Genomic DNA, 21,234 nt, shown 5'->3' on the forward strand with positions numbered 1-21,234 from the left:
GCAGTCAGGTGACTCTAGTGGGCCGCCCAAGATGGCGCCGTGGCCGTGGAGCCTGAGGAGGGAGGTTCACCAGTAGCCACGGCGCGGGGGAGGCAGGGGGCTGCCCCCGCAGGCCTCGGGTGTACGCGTGCCTCGGGAAGGGCTATGATCGTTCTCGGCTGCGTCTCAGGCGCTCGTTAAAGGCGCAGCCTGCCTGGCCATGGCTCTGAGGGAGCTGAAAGTTTGCCTTCTGGGGGTAAGTGCTCCGTGGCCGGCTCTCGCGGGGCCCCGGCGCGGCGGGAGGGAGGAAACCTGCTGAGGGGTTGGCTTGAGCGGGGATGGAGAGGATCTCCGCGAGCCCTAGAGAGGCTTTGACCGCGGGGTCCTGTCCCTGGGCGAGGGGCGGGCGTCGCCCCCGCTGGAGCTGCCGGCGCGCCCAGCTGTCCGGCGCCGTCCCTCTGAGGAGCGCCGGGGGCCGGAAGGGCCTTCCCGTCCGCGGGGGGAGGCGTTTTACTAGACGTAAATACTGCTTCCCCCCCAGTGTTTTCCTTTAAAAAGGAAAAAAAGACGAAACATGATCACCTAGTGTATGCTTCCCTCTCCCTCGTGAGCTGTATCGGGCTTGGGAGTTCGCAAAATAAATAAAAGCACCTGAAATCAAACTCGAGGGGGAGGGGCCTGAACGTTTTTTTAAACAATATATGTAGGTTTTGAAAGTGCCGTAAGTGTCACAGGGGGTGGAAGAGGGAGACTTCACGCGAGCTGGAGTAGAAGTTTTTAAAAATCAAGGCTCTAAAGCTGCGCGTTGGCTTAGTTTGTTCTGAGGGCTTCGCTGGAGAGCCGCGCGCTGTTCAGGTGGAGTTGTCTTCACCTGGATCCGAATCCTGTGCTGTGCAGAGAATGACAGGCAGAATTGTTTCCTGCTCCTAAATGGCCACGTTGCCCTTCGGAGGGAAAACTATTTCTGTGCTCTTGCTGTTATGAAGGCATTTGAGGTAACTGCTAGCTACCGTTGGCGTTCAGCCAACCTGATAAACCTTTCATCAGGTAAGAAAAGGAAAATAAGCACCCAGGAAAACTGGTCCTTGAAATCCTGGAGCCAGGAACTGCATCTGTATTTCTTTTCTTAAGATTTGCTCTGCTTATTGAGACTGCAAGCATTATAAAATACAGAACTGAGATAATACACGTGTCGTTGAGAGGAAAACAGCTTGAAAAGATAAACGTAAGTGTACCTATTGTACCCAAACTTATTACAATATTCAGAAGATTCAAGAAAATGCATGCATAGCGTAAAAGTGCATTTCCATTGAAGCAGTTCCTTAGCTGTTTTCCTTAAAATTTTAATGGCTGTGGAGATATAAAGCAAAAAGTTTGTCTTCACCTGTCTTAATTAAATGACTGTTTAAAATGTCCAACTGTTATTGAGAACGTTTTTACTGCTAAAAGTTTGCTGAGTTATTTCACGCCTAAATATGCCTTCTACGTATCTTTTTTTTAACCATGGAATCAGTGGTGCAAATACATACATGACGTAGAATTTTCATGTAACATTTCCTCTTTTACCATTTATAGCTCTGTAGAGTTGCATTAGAAACATGTTTCAGGTGTGTCACAGAAGAAACTTCAAGTCTTTCATTAAGCAGGGTGGGACGGCATTAGTCAGAGGTTGAAATGCGTGTGTCACACTTGTATGATTTAATGTGCTCCATTGGCTTGCAAAGATGGAGTACCACGCTCAATTGCTGCATGTTTTAGTAAAAGCGGTGGATGATCTTTCCCTACTCCTGTTCAAATGAAATGTGTGTATAGCTTTGGGGAAAAAAAAAAAGTTTGAATAACTGATAATAAGCGTGAATCCAGATTTTTATATTCCTTCATAAAAACATCTTAGCAATTTTGTTTAGAATAAACTGTAACTTGCCAGAGATCTTTCATTTTTCTACTAAACGAATATAATACCTGAGTGTTTCAGAATCTTAACTTCTCTGAGATTCTCTGCAGGAGCATGTTATGCACAGTGTATTACAAGATTTGAGGACAAAAAGAAACAGCTGTTGATGGTAACTAATGTCTCTGTCAACTCTTTGTGTTCTTTTGGTGTTTAGGACACTGGTGTGGGCAAATCAAGTATTGTGTGGAGATTTGTGGAAGATAGCTTTGATCCCAACATCAACCCAACAATAGGGTAAGAAACTAAATGAAGTCAATGTGACTTACTCAGGAATAAAAACAAATTGTATGAATATGTATTTGTACCTTCTGAATAGATCACTTGAGGATTCTCCATGTGTGGCAGCTGAATGTGGTAATAAACATGACTGCAGCCTTAATTAGCCCATGAGCTACCTTAGGAAGCACAGGAGTGTATGCAGCACTCGTGCAGCTTCCATCTTCATGTGTAAGATCTGGACCCGTTTTGTATTGTTAATTTAAGCTAACAAAATTTGCTAGGAATTCTGGGTTATGAATAAATTACGTTATAGATGCTTCTGTTAAAGGAACAATATGCTTTTCTCATGTACTGCTTTTAAATTTAAAAGTCTAATTAGTATGCAACTACATGGTTTTTTGATTATTTTTTTTTACCTTTAGAGAGTCATATAAAATAACAAGTCTCCTAGGAGGGTAGTTAACATACTAATTCAGGTCGTAGTTCTCTTTATGAATTAGTTCTAATGTTATACATCTATATGCAATGCACACACTTGTAAGTGATGAAATTGTTAGTGCAATTGGTCTCACAGCTAAGGATATTTGAAAGTGGAGCCTCAGAGAAGCAATGTTATTGAGCTCAAATCTTCAAATGGATAGAAGGAAGAGGGAGCATCAGGAATCCTTGAAGTGGTTGGATCTTTTAATTTCTTTTGCTGTGCTTTTTGCTTTGCAACTGTTTTATGGGCTGCTTTGCTCAGAAGCAGTTCTTTACTTACAGGAGGACATGACTTCTCTTGATGCTGAGAAGTGTGTTGTGGGCGTGTTAGTGCAGCTTCCTGTCTCAGGTGCTACCCAGGCTCTACTACAGCTTTGACCAAAAAAGATCCTACTGATAAAGATCATCTGTGTCTCATCTTGTTCTTCTAAAAAAATGTGGCTTCCATGATAACTCTCTCTGCCCTCTCCCCTACACCCTCTGCCTTTTTTTTCAGTGTAAATACTGGTATTGAATTGCAAGATACTCTGTGGGAAGTATACTTTTATTTTAATTTACCTGTTAACAAAGGTAGCCTTTAAGATAAGAAAACTGCTTAGCAATCTATGCCTTCAAGGGTTGACCATTCTTAGTTACTATCAAATTAGCTACAGTAGAGGTTCTTTTTTAGAGGACCATGAAACTGATTTGTGGATAGCAGTCATATTTGCTAAAGTAGGGGAGCAGGCTGACTTAAACATTTATGTTCAGGTTGCATAGAAAGTTCAGACCTACTGCCCACAGTGATAACAACTGCAAGCAAAACTTCTGCAGGTGGACACTACTGAAAGATCTAGTTGTTTTTCTTATTACCCAAAGTGTTTGAGAAATTGGTTATCCATCTTCATTCCTAGTCATCCAGATACTTCTAAAACCAGAGTCTGCTAAATAGTCGGCTGATATGGGTGGCATGTACAGTGGCCCAGTGTTAGCCATCGTAGTCATGGATGCAGTTCCTGCGGGAGAGTGAGGGAGGGATGAGAGATTAAAGTCTCCTTAACTAGAAGGTGACTGTGTGTGGTAACACTGACTTAGGTTTTGCAAATGTGAGAGGTGCCTATGTATTTGGTCAGGATGCTGTGTTATATAGTTAGACATATGTCTCCACACATCGAGACTACATGGTTTAAACATTTGAGTATGGAATTTGCGTTATGTCTCCAATCACATGTGAACTGCAGCCTCCTCAAGTCTGCTTTAAGATTCTAAATTCTAAAATGCTGTGGTCGATGGCTTTAGGCTCTGCGTGTCTGCAAAACTGTCTAAAGCTGCAGAGCAGATTGTAATCTGTGATGCTTCTATCTTGGCAAAGTAGAATTTTCTGTAATCTGGAGAAAACTCAGGAGAGAGGGTTTTGCAGTGTTTTTTTTCTTTTTTCCTTTCCTTCTGGGGAAGAGCTGAGACTGGAGTGAACATCAAATCTTGTTGTCTTCCTCTCCAAGTCAGTTTCTCTTAATCTGGTAGTTTTCTGGCTGTGTGGTGTGTGAGTTGATTTCTTTTTTCTTTTCTCCTTCTCCCTCCAATGTAGCATGTGTCTGAAGGCAGGAAACCAAAGAGCTCACATGGACATGTCTTCCCAGGGGAATGTCTGTGAAAGATACTATGCAGTAATTTCAGGTGCTGTCAGAAGATGCTAGCCCTTGTGATAAGGAGCCTAATGTGTAGAACAGAACTTGTTGTCATGGATTTAATGACAGTACTGGGATTAGTTTACTTTCTTGACTAAAAATCTGTATCTTTTAGCAGTCTTAATGAAATCATTCATTGGTCTGAGGACTTATCTTGGTAGTTTGCTGTATTACTATAAATAAATCAAAACTTGTCCATATATAGGGATTGTGTGAAGCTTCAATAAGAAACAGTCCCAACATTTTAAGCAAATTCATTTTGAAACTTCTTCTAGACCTTTTTTCTATTTGAGACCAGGAGGTGGAAAGAACAAAGTAAGGGTTAGAGAAGAGTTTTAGAGCATCTTATAAAACTAAAGCTGACAACATTTCTACGTCTACCCCTGGGGTTTTGAGTTCATGAGATACAATCTTAAGTTTCCTGTCCTGTTTCCATTGCTCTTAGATATATCTGAGTGATCAGACTTGGTTGTCATGTTCATATTTCAAATTAAAATATGGGCAGCTGTAGAAACCTGTCGGAGTTCTGCATCTTCGTGTCCTCAGCATCCTGAGAAGACAATTCTGCTTTGTCTAACCAGCATGTATCTCTAGGTACTGCAGAATGCCTAGTCTTCCATTATAACAGCAAAAAGAAATTATGAAAGAGTATAAAACTGCTATCAGGTGCCTCTTGTTCGCGCAGTTAAAGTGCTTACTTGGTTGGGAGAAGCAGGAAATGTAGTAGGGATAATGCCTGTTTTCTTACTAGAAGTCGTTGAGGATAGCTCTGGCTTGGAGGCTTTGGTTGACCTGAAAGTGGTTTGTCATTGAGCTGGCTGTTTGTTTTATTTGTTTGGTTTGTGTTTTTTTAATTGATGTCTGTTGCAAGGAAAGCTTCCACTTGTCAAAGAGTTTGAAGGACCGTTTAACCTCTGTCAGCTACCGTTTGGGATGTTTAGTTGTGATGTGAATTAAAGTAACATAGCTGTTCAGTTCAAATTGTCCAGGAATGTTTTGATTTATAGAACCAAGTAAGATAAATTTTCAGTGAGAATCTATGATTTAGGAAATTGGTTCCGTATTGGCCAGAGAATTCAGAATTGATGCTTACTTTGCAGCAGTCTTAAGGAAGTGGAGGTCTTTGCTGTGCTTTACAACAGATACTCCTATCACTTATTTTCCGTTACTCATTGCTAAAATACATCATCTAGCTAACTGTGGTGAAATGCATTGCAGTTGGCCCATTCTTTGTAGGGATGCTGCAGCCTTGTATTTGGCTTCTTAAAAGAGTAATCAACTTTGGAGATTGATATATCATTTGGGAAATCATCTGAGCTCAAGGAATGGGGAGAAGGTTACCTCTTAACAGTCAAAAGCATTGTGTAATGCCTGTCTTTCCTTTTTTTTAAATGTACATAGCTGTTTTGTCCTCCTATGTACACATTGAAACATGTCCAAAGACTCCAGTTACATTTACTACAAAGGTGTCATGGATGTCATTAAGATCTATGGCCTGGCGGTACTTCAGATCCTAGATAAACTGAAGTTCAGAGTCTTGAACTGAAGTATTTAATGTTGTTGATCATGCTGAAAGACTCTTGCTCTCTGACTCTGAACCTACAACAAGCTTAGTGTACTGTAAGAAGCTCCAGTACAGACCACCTCCAGGATCCTATCCTGCATCCTGTCCAAAACTGACAGTAGAACAAATTTGGAAGTCTGCGGTATTTTCAAGTGGCAAGAATTAAGTATACAAAAGGTGTTCACAATCGTAACATAGGATCTCATATGATTAAAATCATAGAATCATAGAATGGTTAGGGCTGGAAGGGACCTTCAAAGGTCATCTAGTCCAACCCCCCTGCAAGGAACAGGGATATCTCCAACTAGATCAGGTTGCTCAGGGCCTTGTCCAACCTGGCCTTGAACGTCTCCAGGGATGGAGCATCCACCACCTCTCTGGGCAACCTGTTCCAGTGTTCTACCACTCTCATAGTAAAAAATTTTTTCCTAATATCCAACCTGAACCTACCTCCCTCTATTTTAAAACCATTACCCCTTGTCCTATCATAACTGGCCCTCCTGAACAGCCTCTCCCCATCTTTCCTGTAGGCCCCCTTAGTATGGCATCTATAGTTCCTGTTTTACAAGGATTTGGATTCAGTGTGTGGCTTTTCTAGTAAAAAAAAAAAAGGTGCCTACAGGTAATAGATGTAACCAAGAACTAAGAACTCTCTCTTGTAATAGATTAGGTCTCTCAATTCCTGTTCTTGTGGGAAATTACGATTCATGTAAAGCAGATCAAGTACAGCATGAAGGTGCTTTACAATATTTTGCAGTACTTTACTGTAAAATATCTAGAAGTTGTGGGAGGAAGCTGGAGCATAGGAAGAGATTTTTTTTTTTGTTTGTCTTCTGGAAGTGCAAGAGCCTCTGCAGACTGAAGTATATAATGACAGACAGGATTTGGGAGCTGTACAAAGTTACTTGTTTGACTTGTCTAACTCATTGATTTCTCTGTCCTCTTAACACTTACCAATAGTGAAACAAATCTCCCATATTTTATTGCCAAATATGGACTTATCAGCATTTATCTAAATGTTAGTATAGAGGTAGAAAAAGCTGATTAAAAGGGGAAGGGTTTGATGTCTTTCCCTCTGGAAGTTTCTGGTATGTACCTAAGTGATTTGCTGTGATGATTCCTCCATTTAGGAAGAATGTTCTTAAACGGCTGACCTTTCTGATTTTTTTTGGTCATATGTCCTTTATTTTTATCAACAGCTTATGAACAACAAAAGCTTCTAATTTGCATTTGTGTTCCTTCTGGTGGTTTTTTTTTTAGTTGAATTTCATCCTCTGAAAGGAAATTGATCTTCTGAGGCCCTTTGCCTTGTTAATTTCAGCCTTTATGTATGAAACTCTGCATCAGTTTTATGCGTGTGGAAAGCACTTCTATTGGAATGTAAACCTTTTCAAAAGTTCATGGTGGTAATCTTCTAAGAATGTATTTATATTCTGAAAAGTATAAACTCTATTTTTTTTTTCCAGAGCCTCATTTATGACCAAGACTGTACAGTATCAAAACGAGCTGCATAAATTCCTAATTTGGGATACAGCTGGACAGGAGCGGGTAAGTAGAATCAGTATTTGTGGTGATGGTTCTGGCTAGAGTTTGGGATGCTTTTCAACCCTGCCCCTGAAAGTCACAACGCGATCAGGTTTTATGAAATCTATTAGAACGTTTGTTTCTATGCAGATTTTTATCAAGATATGGGTGCTGTAAATATGTTTTTATTTTTCACTGGTATCATGGTTAAAGTACAAAGTTAAGGATGATTACTTAAGAAGAGGGACTTATAAAACAAAAGACTGGGTTTAGATTCACTGAAAGGGAGTGCCATTTCAAAAGAAAACAAGGTGGGGTGGAAGCCAGCAGCTGTCTCTAGTACAATTTCTAGTTAAGTTTTAGACGTTCAACTGCTATATTTGCAGGCAGTGCAACTGGCAACATGAGAATCAAAGTGAAGTGAATGATCATGTTTCATAGTACATGCGAGGCCCTGATTCTGGAAAAAACTACAACTGCTACGACATTCTGTTAGCTTCAGTGTTAGGGTTATTACTGCGAGTAGGATGTGGGTTTAGGCTTTCAAAAGCAGTGTTTCAAGTAGTGTTATGGGTGGTAGCTTGACGTTTCATTATTTTGCAACGTCTGCTTCTCAAATCTGACAGTGTTAGAAGCTATGTCAAGAAATCTATTTTGAAATTGAAATTTTAATTTGGTAGTTTGGGGTTTTGATCTCTGTAGCATGCATAGTTCTGAGGGGAGGCAACAAAAGCTTTCAAGAAAATGACTAGTGAAATGAAATCACAGTTAAGTAATTTGTGTGATTTTTACTTAGAATTTAAAAGGAAAGCTTTGCTTGCTCTAGTTAACTTGCTTGTTTATGGATTACTAGTAACAGTGATAGAAATAGAATATTTATTTGGGATGCGAGCTAACTGTGACAAAGGTAGACACCAGAGCTGTCCCCAGTAAGAGTCAGTTTGATGAAGTCAGGTCATTACTTTAGGATAATAACCAGCTAAATGCAGCTGTACTATTTTTCAGAATTGGCTCAAGAAAGAGTATGCCTATGTTAGGGCTCAGAGAGCCTAAGCAAAAAAACCCACTCTGAACAAAACAGAAAAACTCTCTACCACCACCAAAAACAAAAACCCAAGAACTTGTAAAGGCTGTCATCCCTGTGCAGACACACTGGACCTTTTGGAGTCCTGGAGGAACTGACTTGCTAGCTTTTTAGCTTGATAACAACCTTGATGGCTAGAAAGTCACTCAAATATATTGGTATTGTATGTCAGTGCTCTAGATTTTGAATGACAATTTGTTTCCTTCCAGCAGCACCATATAAAGCAAACCTGTGTTGTCAGGCATATGTCTGGTAGTATCCATGTTATCAGAAATACCCGAGTCTTTCCGTTGCTAGCAGGCAGTCAGCATTTGCTGTAAATAGTTTGTCTGAAGCGAACATCCTAGCCCATTCTGAAATGTTAATGCTGAAATGTGAGTCTTCTGAGAGGTAGAGTATGAATTTTGAGAGGCTGGTACTCTTGAATGGAAAGCTTTATAAACATGCCTGCCACAACTTGACAGGAAACATCCCTTACATATTAGCATTCCATCCTGTTCACTTAACTGTGTTTGCAAGCAATGGAAGAAAGCCCTAATTTGGATTCAGCACGCTACAATCTGAGGAAGCATATCTGTACATGACTAGCACGTTCCTTGTCTTTCTGTTTTTAGACTTTGAGGAATACCTCTAATTTTCTTCCATACAAGTTGCATGGTATCTTTATTGAAATCAAAAATGGAAAGATGTCACCTGAGAGCTGTGAAGTTTATGTTCCACACCTGAGAAGTCACTGAGGCCCCAATATATCTAAGAAAACCAGTGAAATATGGGAGCAGGATATTTACTTTGAAATGATGCCTATATCTTCATAAATGTTTATTTCTCCAAAACAAAACAACCTTGTCACTTACTGCGAGTTACAAATGGTCTGTACACCAGCCTTGCCCTGAAATCTGTAGCACAGTTTTCTGATTGTGCAACACACCTGACAATGAATTATCAAAGGGATCTCATCCCTGGTGATCTGGAATACCAAAAACGTTCATGGCATTCTTGGAAATAAAATGTCTCTGCAGAGCTAAGATGTGTAATGCACAGAATTCATAGTCCTGGCTTCTTGAGGAGCATTTGCTATTTTCCACTTCAAAAGCCCAGCAGCAAACAGTTCTACGCTACACTGGGCAACCCCTTGTTCTACATGGCTCAGGTAGTGGCTGGCTGGCTAGCTAGCTTCACTCCAAAGGTGGAAATGTGCACTAATTCACTTTACATAGCTCATTTCCCTGAACACATATGCCTTATTTCTTCTCTCATTTCTTCTACACTGAGTAAAGTTGATAGATTACTTACAGGAATTAGGATTTTTGCCGCCTTACCTAACAATTGTGACAATTTCTCTGGATAATTACATTATGTCGTCTTAATAGTTCTGTCAAAACGTAAATTGGAAGCTAGAGGGCAAACTGTAGTCTTTGAAAAAATAGCAAAAGGAAAATTTGGTGTTTCTGGTAACATTGACATCTGTTTTGTCAATGTGTTTTATCTGCTGACTGGTCTTAGGTGGAAAAAAGTATCTTAAGTGTTAGCAGGCAGGAAATGAGAGTAATACAAAATCAGCAAGTGAAAGCTGGTTTATTCCCAAGGCAAATAGGCAAATAATCTATAAGCCAGGTTGTAACCAGTCCAAGTTGGTGGTTTACCAAATACGTTTCCCTTTACGTTTTAGTACTAAGAAGACAGGGATTATGTCCCAACACGAACTGAATGCCTGCCCATGTTTCCTTTTCCCACTATTAAATATTTTTCTATTTTGAACTTTGTGTTCAAAATTCTGTTTTCAAAACAGAATTTGAGAGCTGAATGTCAATGGTCTGGAATTCTGCTTTATGGCAAGATTTTTATGATATTGCTCTCAGTTGAACTGTACTAAGCAAAAGGAAATTGATATTTTATTAGAACTAAATAAGCCTGTATGAAAAACTATAAAACTATATTCTATTCATGGCTTTTACCCTGAGTAATAAGATGCACAAAAGCTCTAAATCACAGATATTTACATCAAAGCAGCACATGCAGTTTACTGTGTGCTTTGACTGAGAGTTTTGATTGCTAGATTAGTTGTCTGATTCTTTTTAATTAGCAGAATATCACACTGGTTTTAAGAATGCTTGATTGATGTTTTTGATGGAACTTAATCAGGTGCTCTATCACATTTTTCAGTCCTGGATTCATAAAACTGTACTCATGCAAAGGTACAGGCCTGGTTTATACCCTGCAAATGCACTACCAAGCAGATATGCCTACTGTAGATTTAATTCTGAAAATTACAGTAAAACTATTGTAGCCTCTTACTATCTAGCGTGTTCCTTAAAGCTCTATTTGCAACAGGTCACATAGTTGTGGGTTTCTGTAGTTTTTAGTTTTAAACATGCTTCTAACTTTTGAATTTGGAGGAAAAACTTAGGCAAAAATCCCTAGAGCCTCAAGTTAGATTACAAAAATACCCAACATTTCTAGCATTTAAGAGTGCCATGACCAATCCATGGGGCTAGAAGTTGACACCAACTTCTGAACACTTCAGATCAGCAGTAGTATATGCTCGTTTTCTTGAAATTACTTTTTGTCCAAACACTTGAGTGTCTTAAAGAGGACGAAGCGAGTTCAATTTTGACTGTTTTCCCCTTGCTTGATGTTTCAAGTTGAGCATATATCCTGTGGGTTTGTATCTGCATATAATCTACAGTCTTTTAAATGAGATATTCTAATCCAGTCAAAATAAGGTCAAGTTTGGCTTCCTACTATTTGCAGTAGGTGTGTTGCTGACCCCTAAACTATTGATTGGTTTGCCTTTGTAAAACAATACTTTCATAGAAGTTTATGTATTCTACTGCACAGCCTCTCTGTAATTGTAAAGAAAAGTCTTCCACTAATGTGAACTTTAAAGCTAGTTTTCACTTCTTCCAATAATACTAGTAATAAGGAAGTCATGGAGGTCAGTGGAAGGTGAGATTTGTAATGTGTGGTGTCTTTCTTTCAGTTTCGTGCTTTAGCCCCAATGTATTACAGAGGGTCAGCAGCAGCCATTATAGTGTATGACATCACAAAAGAGGTAAGAAACTTGATTTTGACCCAGCATTACAATTTTGGGCGTTTTTTTTGTGTCATGGGCCAGTTCTGACTCTTAATTCCTTCTGTGTTTTTTTTTTTTCTACATCAGGAAACTTTCTCAACATTAAAGAACTGGGTTAAAGAGCTTCGACAGCATGGACCTCCAAACATTGTTGTAGCTATTGCAGGAAATAAGTGTGATCTTAACGATGTAAGGTAAATAACTGTAGACAGTTTGAAGATTTTATTTTAAACTTCTAGTGGTAAATGTTTTAATATTTCAAAGCAGGTGAAAGGCATAGAGCAATTTAAGCTGTTTTGCGCTAGCACTGTAGTTTTACAAGGGGTCTGAGCTGCTTCTACTGTCAAGATTTGGTTAGTCTGCCCTTGGACAGTCTTGCTGACTTCCTCCCCTGTGGTGGTGTGAGTACGTGTGTGATTGGGCAGTAAATCAGGCTGTAAAATGGATCTAGATTATAAAAAAAGGAAAACTGATCCAAGTGTATTTATCTTTCTCACACCATGAACACTTGCTGGCCTAACAGAGGTGGGACAGCAGGGTTAGGAATGAGCAGTTTACAGGGAGACAGGATTACCTTTTCTGGTGGCAGTGCCAAGTTACACAAGCCTAAACTGCCTGTGAAACTACAGCGTAATACAAGCTGTTTACCTCACTCTATAAGAAGTACCCCTGTCCGTCTGTAGCACCTCATTTTGTTAGGAAAAACATCAAGCCTGTTGGAAAGCATTGTGTAGGGTTTTTCTGACTTGCTTGTTCAGGTGCCTTCCTTACCTGCTTGAATATTGGAGTGAAGTTGGCTGTGGCTGAAATAGTTGCAGGGAACGGGAAAAATTCTTGAGAAACTTTATCAACAGCCAAACTTTCAAGAAGGCATGTACTAAAACAAAAGAAGCTCTTTTTTTTATTATTGATGTCCTGGTTAAATGAGCCAAAATTCAGAAAGAAGGTGTGTGCAAACTTCTTGGGTTTAGATTTCATTGGAAAAGGTACCACAGCTGGTGTCTCAAAAGAAACAGATGATTGTGTGTTTAAAGAACCGCTGCAAAGTTGGTTCTTGGTATAGTTTTACAAATTTTTAACATACAGCAGTTATCTAGTGAGCTCTCATAACATCTGCTAGAAGTAGCATGTCTCTTGAAGGAAATACAGCATAAAATTACTTAAAAGACAAACACAGGGCATGCAGTATTAAGTCTCACATGCTTATTTCTTGGTGTTTTGATGGCATCATAAATTATGTAAACATTGCTATTCAGGCTAATGAGCAAGATTCCTTGGACTTCAGTCAGAGGCAATATTTGAATCACGGATCCAAAGCCTGTGCTTTTGATATCCTAAGTCCCTTGTTACTGAAGGTGGCTTATATTTTCTAGAAATTGTGTGTAAAGTGATACAACATACAGTCCTGTCCTCTCTGCACCTATTGGGGTTTGGTTTTATTGTGTTGTTTTAGGACACACACTTCACTATCAACTTGCCTACTCCGGGGTGCAGAATAACTTTTTCACTTCTTGTCTCTGTTGTGTGCTCAGTCTAAATATGTTCCTATTTATAGCTACGTCTTCGTGTAAAGTAAATACTGTATTAATGATCTGTGCAGTGCTGTGAGATACTTGGTTTTGTAAACAGCTGTAGGAAATTCACTGGATTAGTGGAACTGATGTCTTACGATCTTTTGAGTACATCTAAAACTGGTGTGTGTGTGAACAATACAGCACCTCCTAATGGTTGATTGCAGACCTACAGTTAGAGCACTATAGAAACAAACTCCACTGCAATGTTGTCAGACGGATTACAGTCTTGTTTAGTTTATGATTGTGCTTCGGTGATGCTCATCCCTCAGGACAGGGAGACAGGATAGAGTAAAGAATGAGCATCAGCTCCAGGATGAGGGAGCGCTGTGATGCCAAACAGATAAAATACAAAATACTCATTTAATGATGCTTAAGAGCTTAATCTGACCCTTCAGATTTTGAATAATGGGGATTTTTTGCATTCACAGTTTTTTTTCTTTGCTTTGTTTTTCCAGAGAAGTCATGGAAAAAGACGCTAAAGACTATGCAGATTCCATTCATGCAATATTTGTAGAGACAAGTGCGAAAAATGCAATAAACATTAATGAACTCTTTATAGAAATTAGTAAGTATTTAAACAGTTAATGTGCTTTCTTCTGAAAGAAGTTCCAAGTATAAATTTGGTTGCTGTATTAGTTTTTGTGCTCTATAGATGAGAGTATACCAACTTAAATTTGCAACAATCAGACATGAATACAAACTGCAAAATGAGCTGTATAAAGTTTTGGTCATCTAATGACCTCTAAATATTCCTTCTAGAGATTTTAAGCCTACTGTGATGCTGCTGGATGAATAGCAAGCAGAGCACTTGTGTCAGAAATCAGCATCAGCTTACTGTACCTGTTATCAAATATTTCAATTAGTACTTCTAAGGTTATGGAATGGAAAGGAAATGCCATGAGGAGAATCCAGACTTTCTACAGCTGAGAAAAGGAATTAAGTTCTCAGTCTTAAGTGTTTGTGCTTGTATAAACCAGTGCGTTTTCAAAAACACAAGAATTCATAAATGCCAGATTATTGCCTAGGAAATAGCAACTGTTGTGTGTATATTTTCCCACAAGTATTTTTGTGATACCTTGGGGTTTTTTAAATTAAATTACAAATCTTTTCTGTCTTATTCATGTTGGGGAGGACAATGACAAATTATTTTGTGTGAATGAAAAGCAGACAGTATTCCAAAGTGAATTCCATGCAATAGTATTTGTAGGATATGTTTCAGGCAGCAGCACTGATGTGCAGGTATGCCAGGCTGTTTGTGAAAAGAGGAAGAACAGCAGTCTGTGCATGTGCACTGCAGTTCAGCTTTGAATAACTACAGAAACATTAGACTTAAGGGGAAAAAAAAAATAGGGTCCTTGTAAGCAATTGAATATATTGAAGCTGATGTAGAAAGTATGTGCTGTAGATTAGCTTCCTGATTTACTGACTTAATAGTTGCTCTCTAAAATTGATCTTGAAAACTATGGGGAAAAAAGAAATCATAAATCCTCCTCAGAAGAGAATACTCAACCAGGAATAGTCAATTTTAAAGACTGATTAGATGACTAAAGCAGCTATTTTTACAAGCACTTCTGTGCTAAGCCTGATGCAGGTGATCTACTGTGGAAATACAGGTCAAGATGGTAGTTCTTAATCAAGATATTCCAGATGGTATTGGATCCTGTAGAGTGTGTTCTCTGAGTGCTTTTAGAATTTAGCTCTCTTAAGTGTAAATGTTGCAAAATCAGCTTAAAACTGCCTCTACTCTTCTTTTGTGGAACCATACCTCTTACAGAAATAGTACAGACTGTTATCTGCCATCCTTCTGTTACACAAGAACGTCATTAATGACATATGACTCATTGAAGACATATATTTATATACAAAACATACATTGAATGCTTAGAATTAATTTCAAGTATAATGTTTGCTGTAAATTTTTTTTCTGCCTCCTTGTAGGTCGCAGAATTCCATCAACTGACACCAACCCCCAGTCTAGTGGTAAGGGCTTCAAACTTAGAAGACAACCATCGGTGACAAAGCGCAGCTGCTGTTGACTGATCCCGTAGAAAATCAGACTTGTTTATACAGTAGGTGGTCTTGGAAGTTAATAGTTCGTGTTGGGTTTATATTATCAGTCCTAGATCTTTATCTGCTGGTGTTCATACACCCGAGGTCCCACCAAAACGGACCAGTTCACCTGACATCTGTACAGTCGCAGAACAGACTGCAGTTGTAATGTCAGCCTGTTTACTTAGACAAAGTGTAGTGTCTCTTGCGTTCAAAGGGAATCCGTCATCACTGTTTTGGCCTTGCTTGAAAGGAAGGTGACTATATGGATGGTAGAACTGAAATGTTTAATAGTTTTGTAACCAAGATTTTTGGAGTTTTTCTGTAAAAAGGGAAATGAGCACTTTTGTGGGACTTAGGGGTGGGAGGAGTCTGGAAGTTAGATGTCATTTCTTCCTTTTCTTCAGTGAGCCTTACTTTAATTTTAATTGTAGCTAATCCAAAGTACAATGGGACAGTTGATGTGAGGTGGCTACAGAATAAGCACTGAAGACAAAGAGTAGGCAAATCAGTCCATCCAGTCCCCAAATCCCATTTGCACTTTTTATTTAAAGATGACATGCACGGGGGGTGGGGACACATGCGATAGATCCTAAACCACAGACAATCTTTTTTTCATGCTGACTTTAATCACTTTAAGGCAAACTGATATGCTTATATGCATCTTTTTGTTCCTGCAAGTTTTTTAATATTAAGATGTTGGTTGAAGAAAACCGAGTTGTAATTCTGACTAAGTTAAGTGGTTACTGACTAAAAACAGATGCTGTAAACAGATGCTGCCAGTGGTTCTGATAAGACCTAAAAGTTTTTGGGGAGAGCTTTTAATTGCTTGGCATGTGTAAAGTGTTCATATTATATTTATGAGACCAGTGTTTAAAGTATTATAAATTATGTAAAAACTAATGCAATCTTATACACTCCTTCCATTCCACACCTATGGATAAACTTCTGGGGAATTTCCATCAGGTTTTTTTTTTCCCCCCTGTGTTTTAGGTATTGTCACTTTGAGTTCATCCAAAGGTGGACTGAAATTCTTTCAATCACATTTGAAAGGGCCATTAGAGAATGCTGTTGGTGCAGCATGAGGCCTGTCTGTAGAAGAAGTTTTCATCTGTGGTGCACCCAGTCTTTCCTGTTTTGGGCACAAAAACACAAATAGGAAGTAACCCTAAGACATGTGGTAATGTAGATCGTTACCTCTTGGTTCCTGGGCTTTTTCATCTGAGAGGTTTTTAGCAAATCAGTGTTTAGCTTATTCTGTATTGGTTTTAGTATGCTTTCAATTAAACTGTAGGTTGACCATACCCATTTGTGCTATGTTATTTATTTTTACTTTTTGTTTCCTACCAGCACTAGTGAGAAACTGTTATACTTTTGAAGAAAAAGAGCTTAATAGACTTGAGTATATACTAAAATACGCTGTTTAGCTTTAGTATCAAAATGAGGTCATGTCGATGATGCTTTTTTTGTTTGTAATCTGTTTTTCTACCATCTCAAGTATTTTCTCTGAAGGAAATGTAGAAAAGTTTTTAAGAAATGGAAGGACTTGTACTTCAGATTAGTTTGTATTAGTGAAAATTCTTGTAGAGCTATTCTGGAGCAAATCAGGCATGAACTATTACAGGGAGATTTTGAATGGGTCAGTCTGTTTTAGCGCAGTTTGGTGACTACATTTTATCATGCCTTTTCCTTGCCCTGTGTTGTCAATTATGCGTTTCTTTGCCACCGTTCTCTCCAGTCGGGGGAGAGATCCATATATCTTAGCAAATCTTTATGAACTGCTTTCTGCTCTATCCTCACTTATTTGCTAGACACCAAAATTAGACTTTAAAAAGAAAGAAACAGAAAACCCTCACCCCAAAACACTAAAGCAGCAGCAGCAATCTGGCCTTTCTCAAACGTAGCTGAGTCTTAATGCCTCAGACTGCTTTTGTTCTGTTACCGGTCCAAGCGGAATGCCAGCATACTTCATAGCCATTTTGCAGTTCTGATCCTGACTTACTGCAGTTAATGAAAACGTGGAAATAGCCAACGTTTCAGATTGCCCGAAACAAACACTGAAGTGAGGCTGCTTCTTAACACATGCCTCTTTAAAATGACAGGCCGTTGATGTCAGTTCTTTTGAGCCAAGATAACTGTTTATTGATCAGTTGGCTCTAGCTGAAAGCTGGAATGCAGTCTTCCCTGGACAAGATGCACATGTTCATTGTTTCATTTTTGTTGGAGAAAAATGATTTCTTCTGTATTAATAATTTGTTAGGCCATCTGCTTTCATCTTGCCTAGGCTTGCTGAAATTGATTATATTTTGTCCTGACATAGCTTCTCTATTTAGACATACATTAGCCTTGGAGTGTTTGGAGTGCTGATATATCAACCAATCCAGCTAAATTTTTAATAACTTTTTTCTGTTAAGAAGTTGTTGAAAAAGCTCAGGACTGAAGTTTTACTCCAGTATGCCTTTCTGTTTAATGAATGGAGCTCATCATAGAGACTAGACTTTCAGATATGCTCAACGGGAATTAATTGCTGCAAAACAACTTTGGAAAGGTAAAGTATCATATGAGTAAAAATGTAACAAAGTGCACATCATACTGTTTGATCCAGAGCATTTTTTAACAAACAAAATATGACTATTTCGACTTCTAAATACCACCAGTTCTCTCCCATGAAATTTACATATTTGTACAAAAATATCATTTGATAAATGTTTAGTTCTCAAGTTTGGAGCAATTTAAATGTGCTCCCCAAGTTTTGGAGGATGTCTTCATCCAACCCTCTAAATTACAGCAGTCTCTTAGCTGACTTGCCAGGCTCTTGATCTGTGCTTTAGGTAGCTTTGTAGTATATTTCCTGTACGTGCTGAAAGCTGGAGTACTAAATGCCTGAGCAGGTGAAATCCAGAAGTTTGTTTAACAACAGAAGCATCTAGTGGTCGAACTACTGAAAATTGTTATAGGTGCTTTGAAAAGTTCCAAGATAATTCTAACCATTTTTGCATTGCCAAGAAGGTAAGGACTTTGTTTATATTATTAGATCCATATTGAAACAAAACAAATCATTGCACTTCAAATCCCTACTGGCATCAGTGAGACCCGTCCTTTAAGTGCTACAGGATGAGATGGTTAATAGTTTAGAGGGGTGTTTTATGCAGACTTGAGTTTTTGATGTGTTGGTGTGCGTAATGCCAATTTAATGCTACCAGCCTGCTGAAGAAAGGTTATTTACATGCTTGGGAAGAGAGCAAGAGGAGAGGAGACAATGCCTACTTACTGATTTGGAAGTCTAATCCTTTAACCTGGTTGAAAGATGCGGGATTAATTGAGAGCTGTCTACATTAATGGTTAAAGCTTAAGTTTAATAATTGGCCTCCACAAGATTTTTGTTGCAGTGTTAATCCTAAATTGTTCCTTAACCTCAGTGTTAATTTCCAGTATAAAATACTGAGTATTAGTTGGAAAATGAAGATTTAGCAGTGATGTTTGAATGACTTTCTCTGAAACAGTCTCTAATGTTTATTAAGGATGGTGTAGTCTGTTTGTGGTGTGCTATGTCAGCAATCTGCAAAGACTGTCTTGGGAACTGATTTACAGGACAGAAGCTGTCTGAACTTTACTTATAAGCAGCAATAGCTACACAGAAGTAGAAAAAATAATCTCAAACATGAGGAGAACCTGAATAATTCACTGACTGAAATTTCTACACTGCCTATTCATTTTCTAAAAAGCTTCATGTATCTCTTTAAACCTCTAAAGAAAAAAAAAGCCTCTTCTGTTCATGGACAGGAGGGAAGGACAAACTTTCTTAACTTTTTTAGTAGGAGGTTGTTTTACAGTGACCCAAGACTGTATGCCACAAGTTAGTTAATTGAAGCAAGAGAATCTTGTGCTTGGAATTCAGCTTCTAAAATTGCTGCACAAAGTTCTCTAAAGAAAATTGTTAAAATTTTATGTTCAGATCACTTTCCTAGTAATAGATCACAGCTCTAGTAATGGTAGGTGACAGAAGATTTATAGAAATAAGATGCTGGTGTGAATTATCAATCTAAGATAGAAATTCAGGTTTAGTATAAAAGAATGTCCTGTCAGCTGTCCTTTTCAGTGTCATATGCCTCCACCTTGTCAAAAGAAATACACTTGCAACCACATCTTTGTTTCTTATACAAGAATTCAGGTGCCAAAACATATTTCCCTAAAATTATTAGGCCTTCTGACACCAATGTTTTTCTGAAAAATCCCTTCTGATATTTTAAAGGACTCAAAAGTTTGAATGTAAACCTTTTCTTGGTCAGCTAGAATCAAAAATGCATGACTTGGAAAAATCAAGCAAGCATTACCAAACTTTGTCCATAAATTGTCACAGATAACAAATCTTTCAAGGGATATAAGACTATCCTGAAACCCAAGAGTACTGATGAGCTTAGTCCCTGACATGTCAAAATGATCCTAGGGTCAGCTTTTTCCTCTTTTTCCCCCCACTCCACCCTGAATTTTTAACAGAATTCTCAGTGCTATACATAGCTATTTAAAAATACTTAGAAAAGTTCTAGTGGCTTAGAGTTATTTGATGTTTCTTATTTTACATGGAAAATCAAGGCAATAGGATGATTTGTCCCCAAACAATTGGGACAGCATTTGTTGAACAGAATAAAGGCTTCTTAGAAGAAACAATTTTGCTTTTCCCATTACAGCGTCCTGCGAGTTGGGGTTCTTAGATTCTTGTTTAAACACTAACAGTGAATTTTATTCAAGGAGCTGATTACCTTTGTAAAGGTACTCTTCTTTTAAGAAAATTGGGGGTTTCTTTGCTTTGTTTCTGTTAATGCTTTCACATATGTATTATTGAACAAACCAACTGCTACTTCTTCAAATGTTGAAGGATACAGACCACTCTTTGTCATGGTCTTCATCTGTGTGCGATACTCCATCCAGTTCTTGCACTTGGATATGCTGTAACTCTGACACCTGGAGAGGTTCACTGCTACTTTCCTTGCCTCACTTTTACTCGTGTTACAGTATGTATTTCCTATTAAGTCCATGATGTTTTCTTGACGCTTTGTTCTTTGTTTCCTTATGAGATTTAGCCAAGAATAGGTGATGAGCATCTTTTTTCTCCTCAAATGTTCCAGAAGTATCTGTCACAGGCAAATATTTGTAAACAAAATGGTAATTTGTTAGTACAGTCTTACAAAACTGTTATGAAAACATAGCGGCTGACATGTACCACTACTGTATTACACCACATAATGAAGGCTAAAAGCGTATCCACCTGGGGAGGAAATTATTGTGAGGCTTTAGTAACACAATGTAAACTGTTCTGTATTTTAACTTCCTTTCTTGTACTGCCTATTTCTAAATATTGTATATCCAACACTGAAATTGTGACAGAGTGAATTGATTTAAGACACAGAAATGCATCGCATTTCTGTTGCTGTAAGACACTTAAAACTTACTGGCAATCTTCCCCCTTGTACTCCCCACTCCCAGTACAAAGAAGAAAAAAAAAGAAATCATTCTGGAGGTTTCTTCTAGACAAGAAACTTTGCATTTGCATTTGTGTATTCAGGGCACAAAAATAACCTGATATGCATATAGCTCTTGCAGTGTAATAAATGTTTGCCTGTAAAATTACATGTGAAGGTTAACCTTTGTATCAGCGACTCTTGTCCCTCTTAAGAATGTTCTGCCTTTTCGTTACAGGATTGGGTTAACCTGTTACAAAGGTTGCAAGGTCTGTGCCTTCTTATTATAGTAGCTCTTATTAAAACAAACTTAAGCCGCTCGACGTTACAGAGCATTTGCAGCACTGTAAACTGCACAAACTTACAACCGTTGCTTCACTGCATGAGATGTAGTCAGATTACTAGTGATGAAATATTGTAGTGATGAGTTCCCAAGCTTATGAATGTTTTGAGACTTTTTTTAGTCTTCTCTTGGGCTGGTCCTGAGAGCGTGTACAGGTTTGTCTGTATTGTTGGTTTGTAGATGCTAATGAGGAAAACCAGGCTTTTGTTCTCTCCTTTTTGTTTGAATTGTTACACTCCCATATAGTTATAGAATGCAAATAAAG

The 21,234-nt window shown here is 38.6% G+C and overlaps 1 protein-coding gene across 2 annotated transcripts; it reads left to right on the forward strand.

The window, feature by feature from the left end:
* Positions 1-5: 5 nt before the first annotated feature.
* Positions 6-19,801, forward strand: RAB22A (RAB22A, member RAS oncogene family). Of its 2 annotated transcripts, XM_086622974.1 has the most exons (8): positions 6-235; positions 2,088-2,167; positions 7,330-7,411; positions 11,452-11,523; positions 11,632-11,738; positions 13,574-13,683; positions 14,326-14,357; positions 15,057-19,801. In XM_086622974.1, the coding sequence occupies exons 1-8, from the start codon at positions 200-202 to the stop codon at positions 15,132-15,134; spliced, it is 597 nt and encodes a 198-aa protein (XP_086479100.1). In that variant the 5' UTR covers positions 6-199; the 3' UTR covers positions 15,135-19,801. The 2 variants fall into 2 exon arrangements, with proteins under 2 accessions (XP_086479100.1, XP_086479099.1); XM_086622973.1 differs by lacking the exon at positions 14,326-14,357.
* Positions 19,802-21,234: the final 1,433 nt, after the last annotated feature.

The sequence above is a fragment of the Tauraco erythrolophus genome, chromosome 18, assembly GCF_009769465.1.
Source record: "Tauraco erythrolophus isolate bTauEry1 chromosome 18, bTauEry1.pri, whole genome shotgun sequence".
Classification (NCBI taxonomy): Eukaryota; Metazoa; Chordata; class Aves; order Musophagiformes; family Musophagidae; genus Tauraco; species Tauraco erythrolophus.

Excerpts from the sequence above, each read along its gene's own strand:
- RAB22A (XM_086622974.1), top strand. The coding sequence starts at position 200 with ATGGCTCTGAGGGAGCTGAAAGTTTGCCTTCTGGGG. Across the intron at positions 236-2,087 it reads TGAAAGTTTGCCTTCTGGGG|GACACTGGTGTGGGCAAATC; the intron begins GTAAGTGCTCCG and ends TTTGGTGTTTAG. Across the intron at positions 14,358-15,056 it reads GCAGCAGCACTGATGTGCAG|GTCGCAGAATTCCATCAACT; the intron begins GTATGCCAGGCT and ends GCCTCCTTGTAG.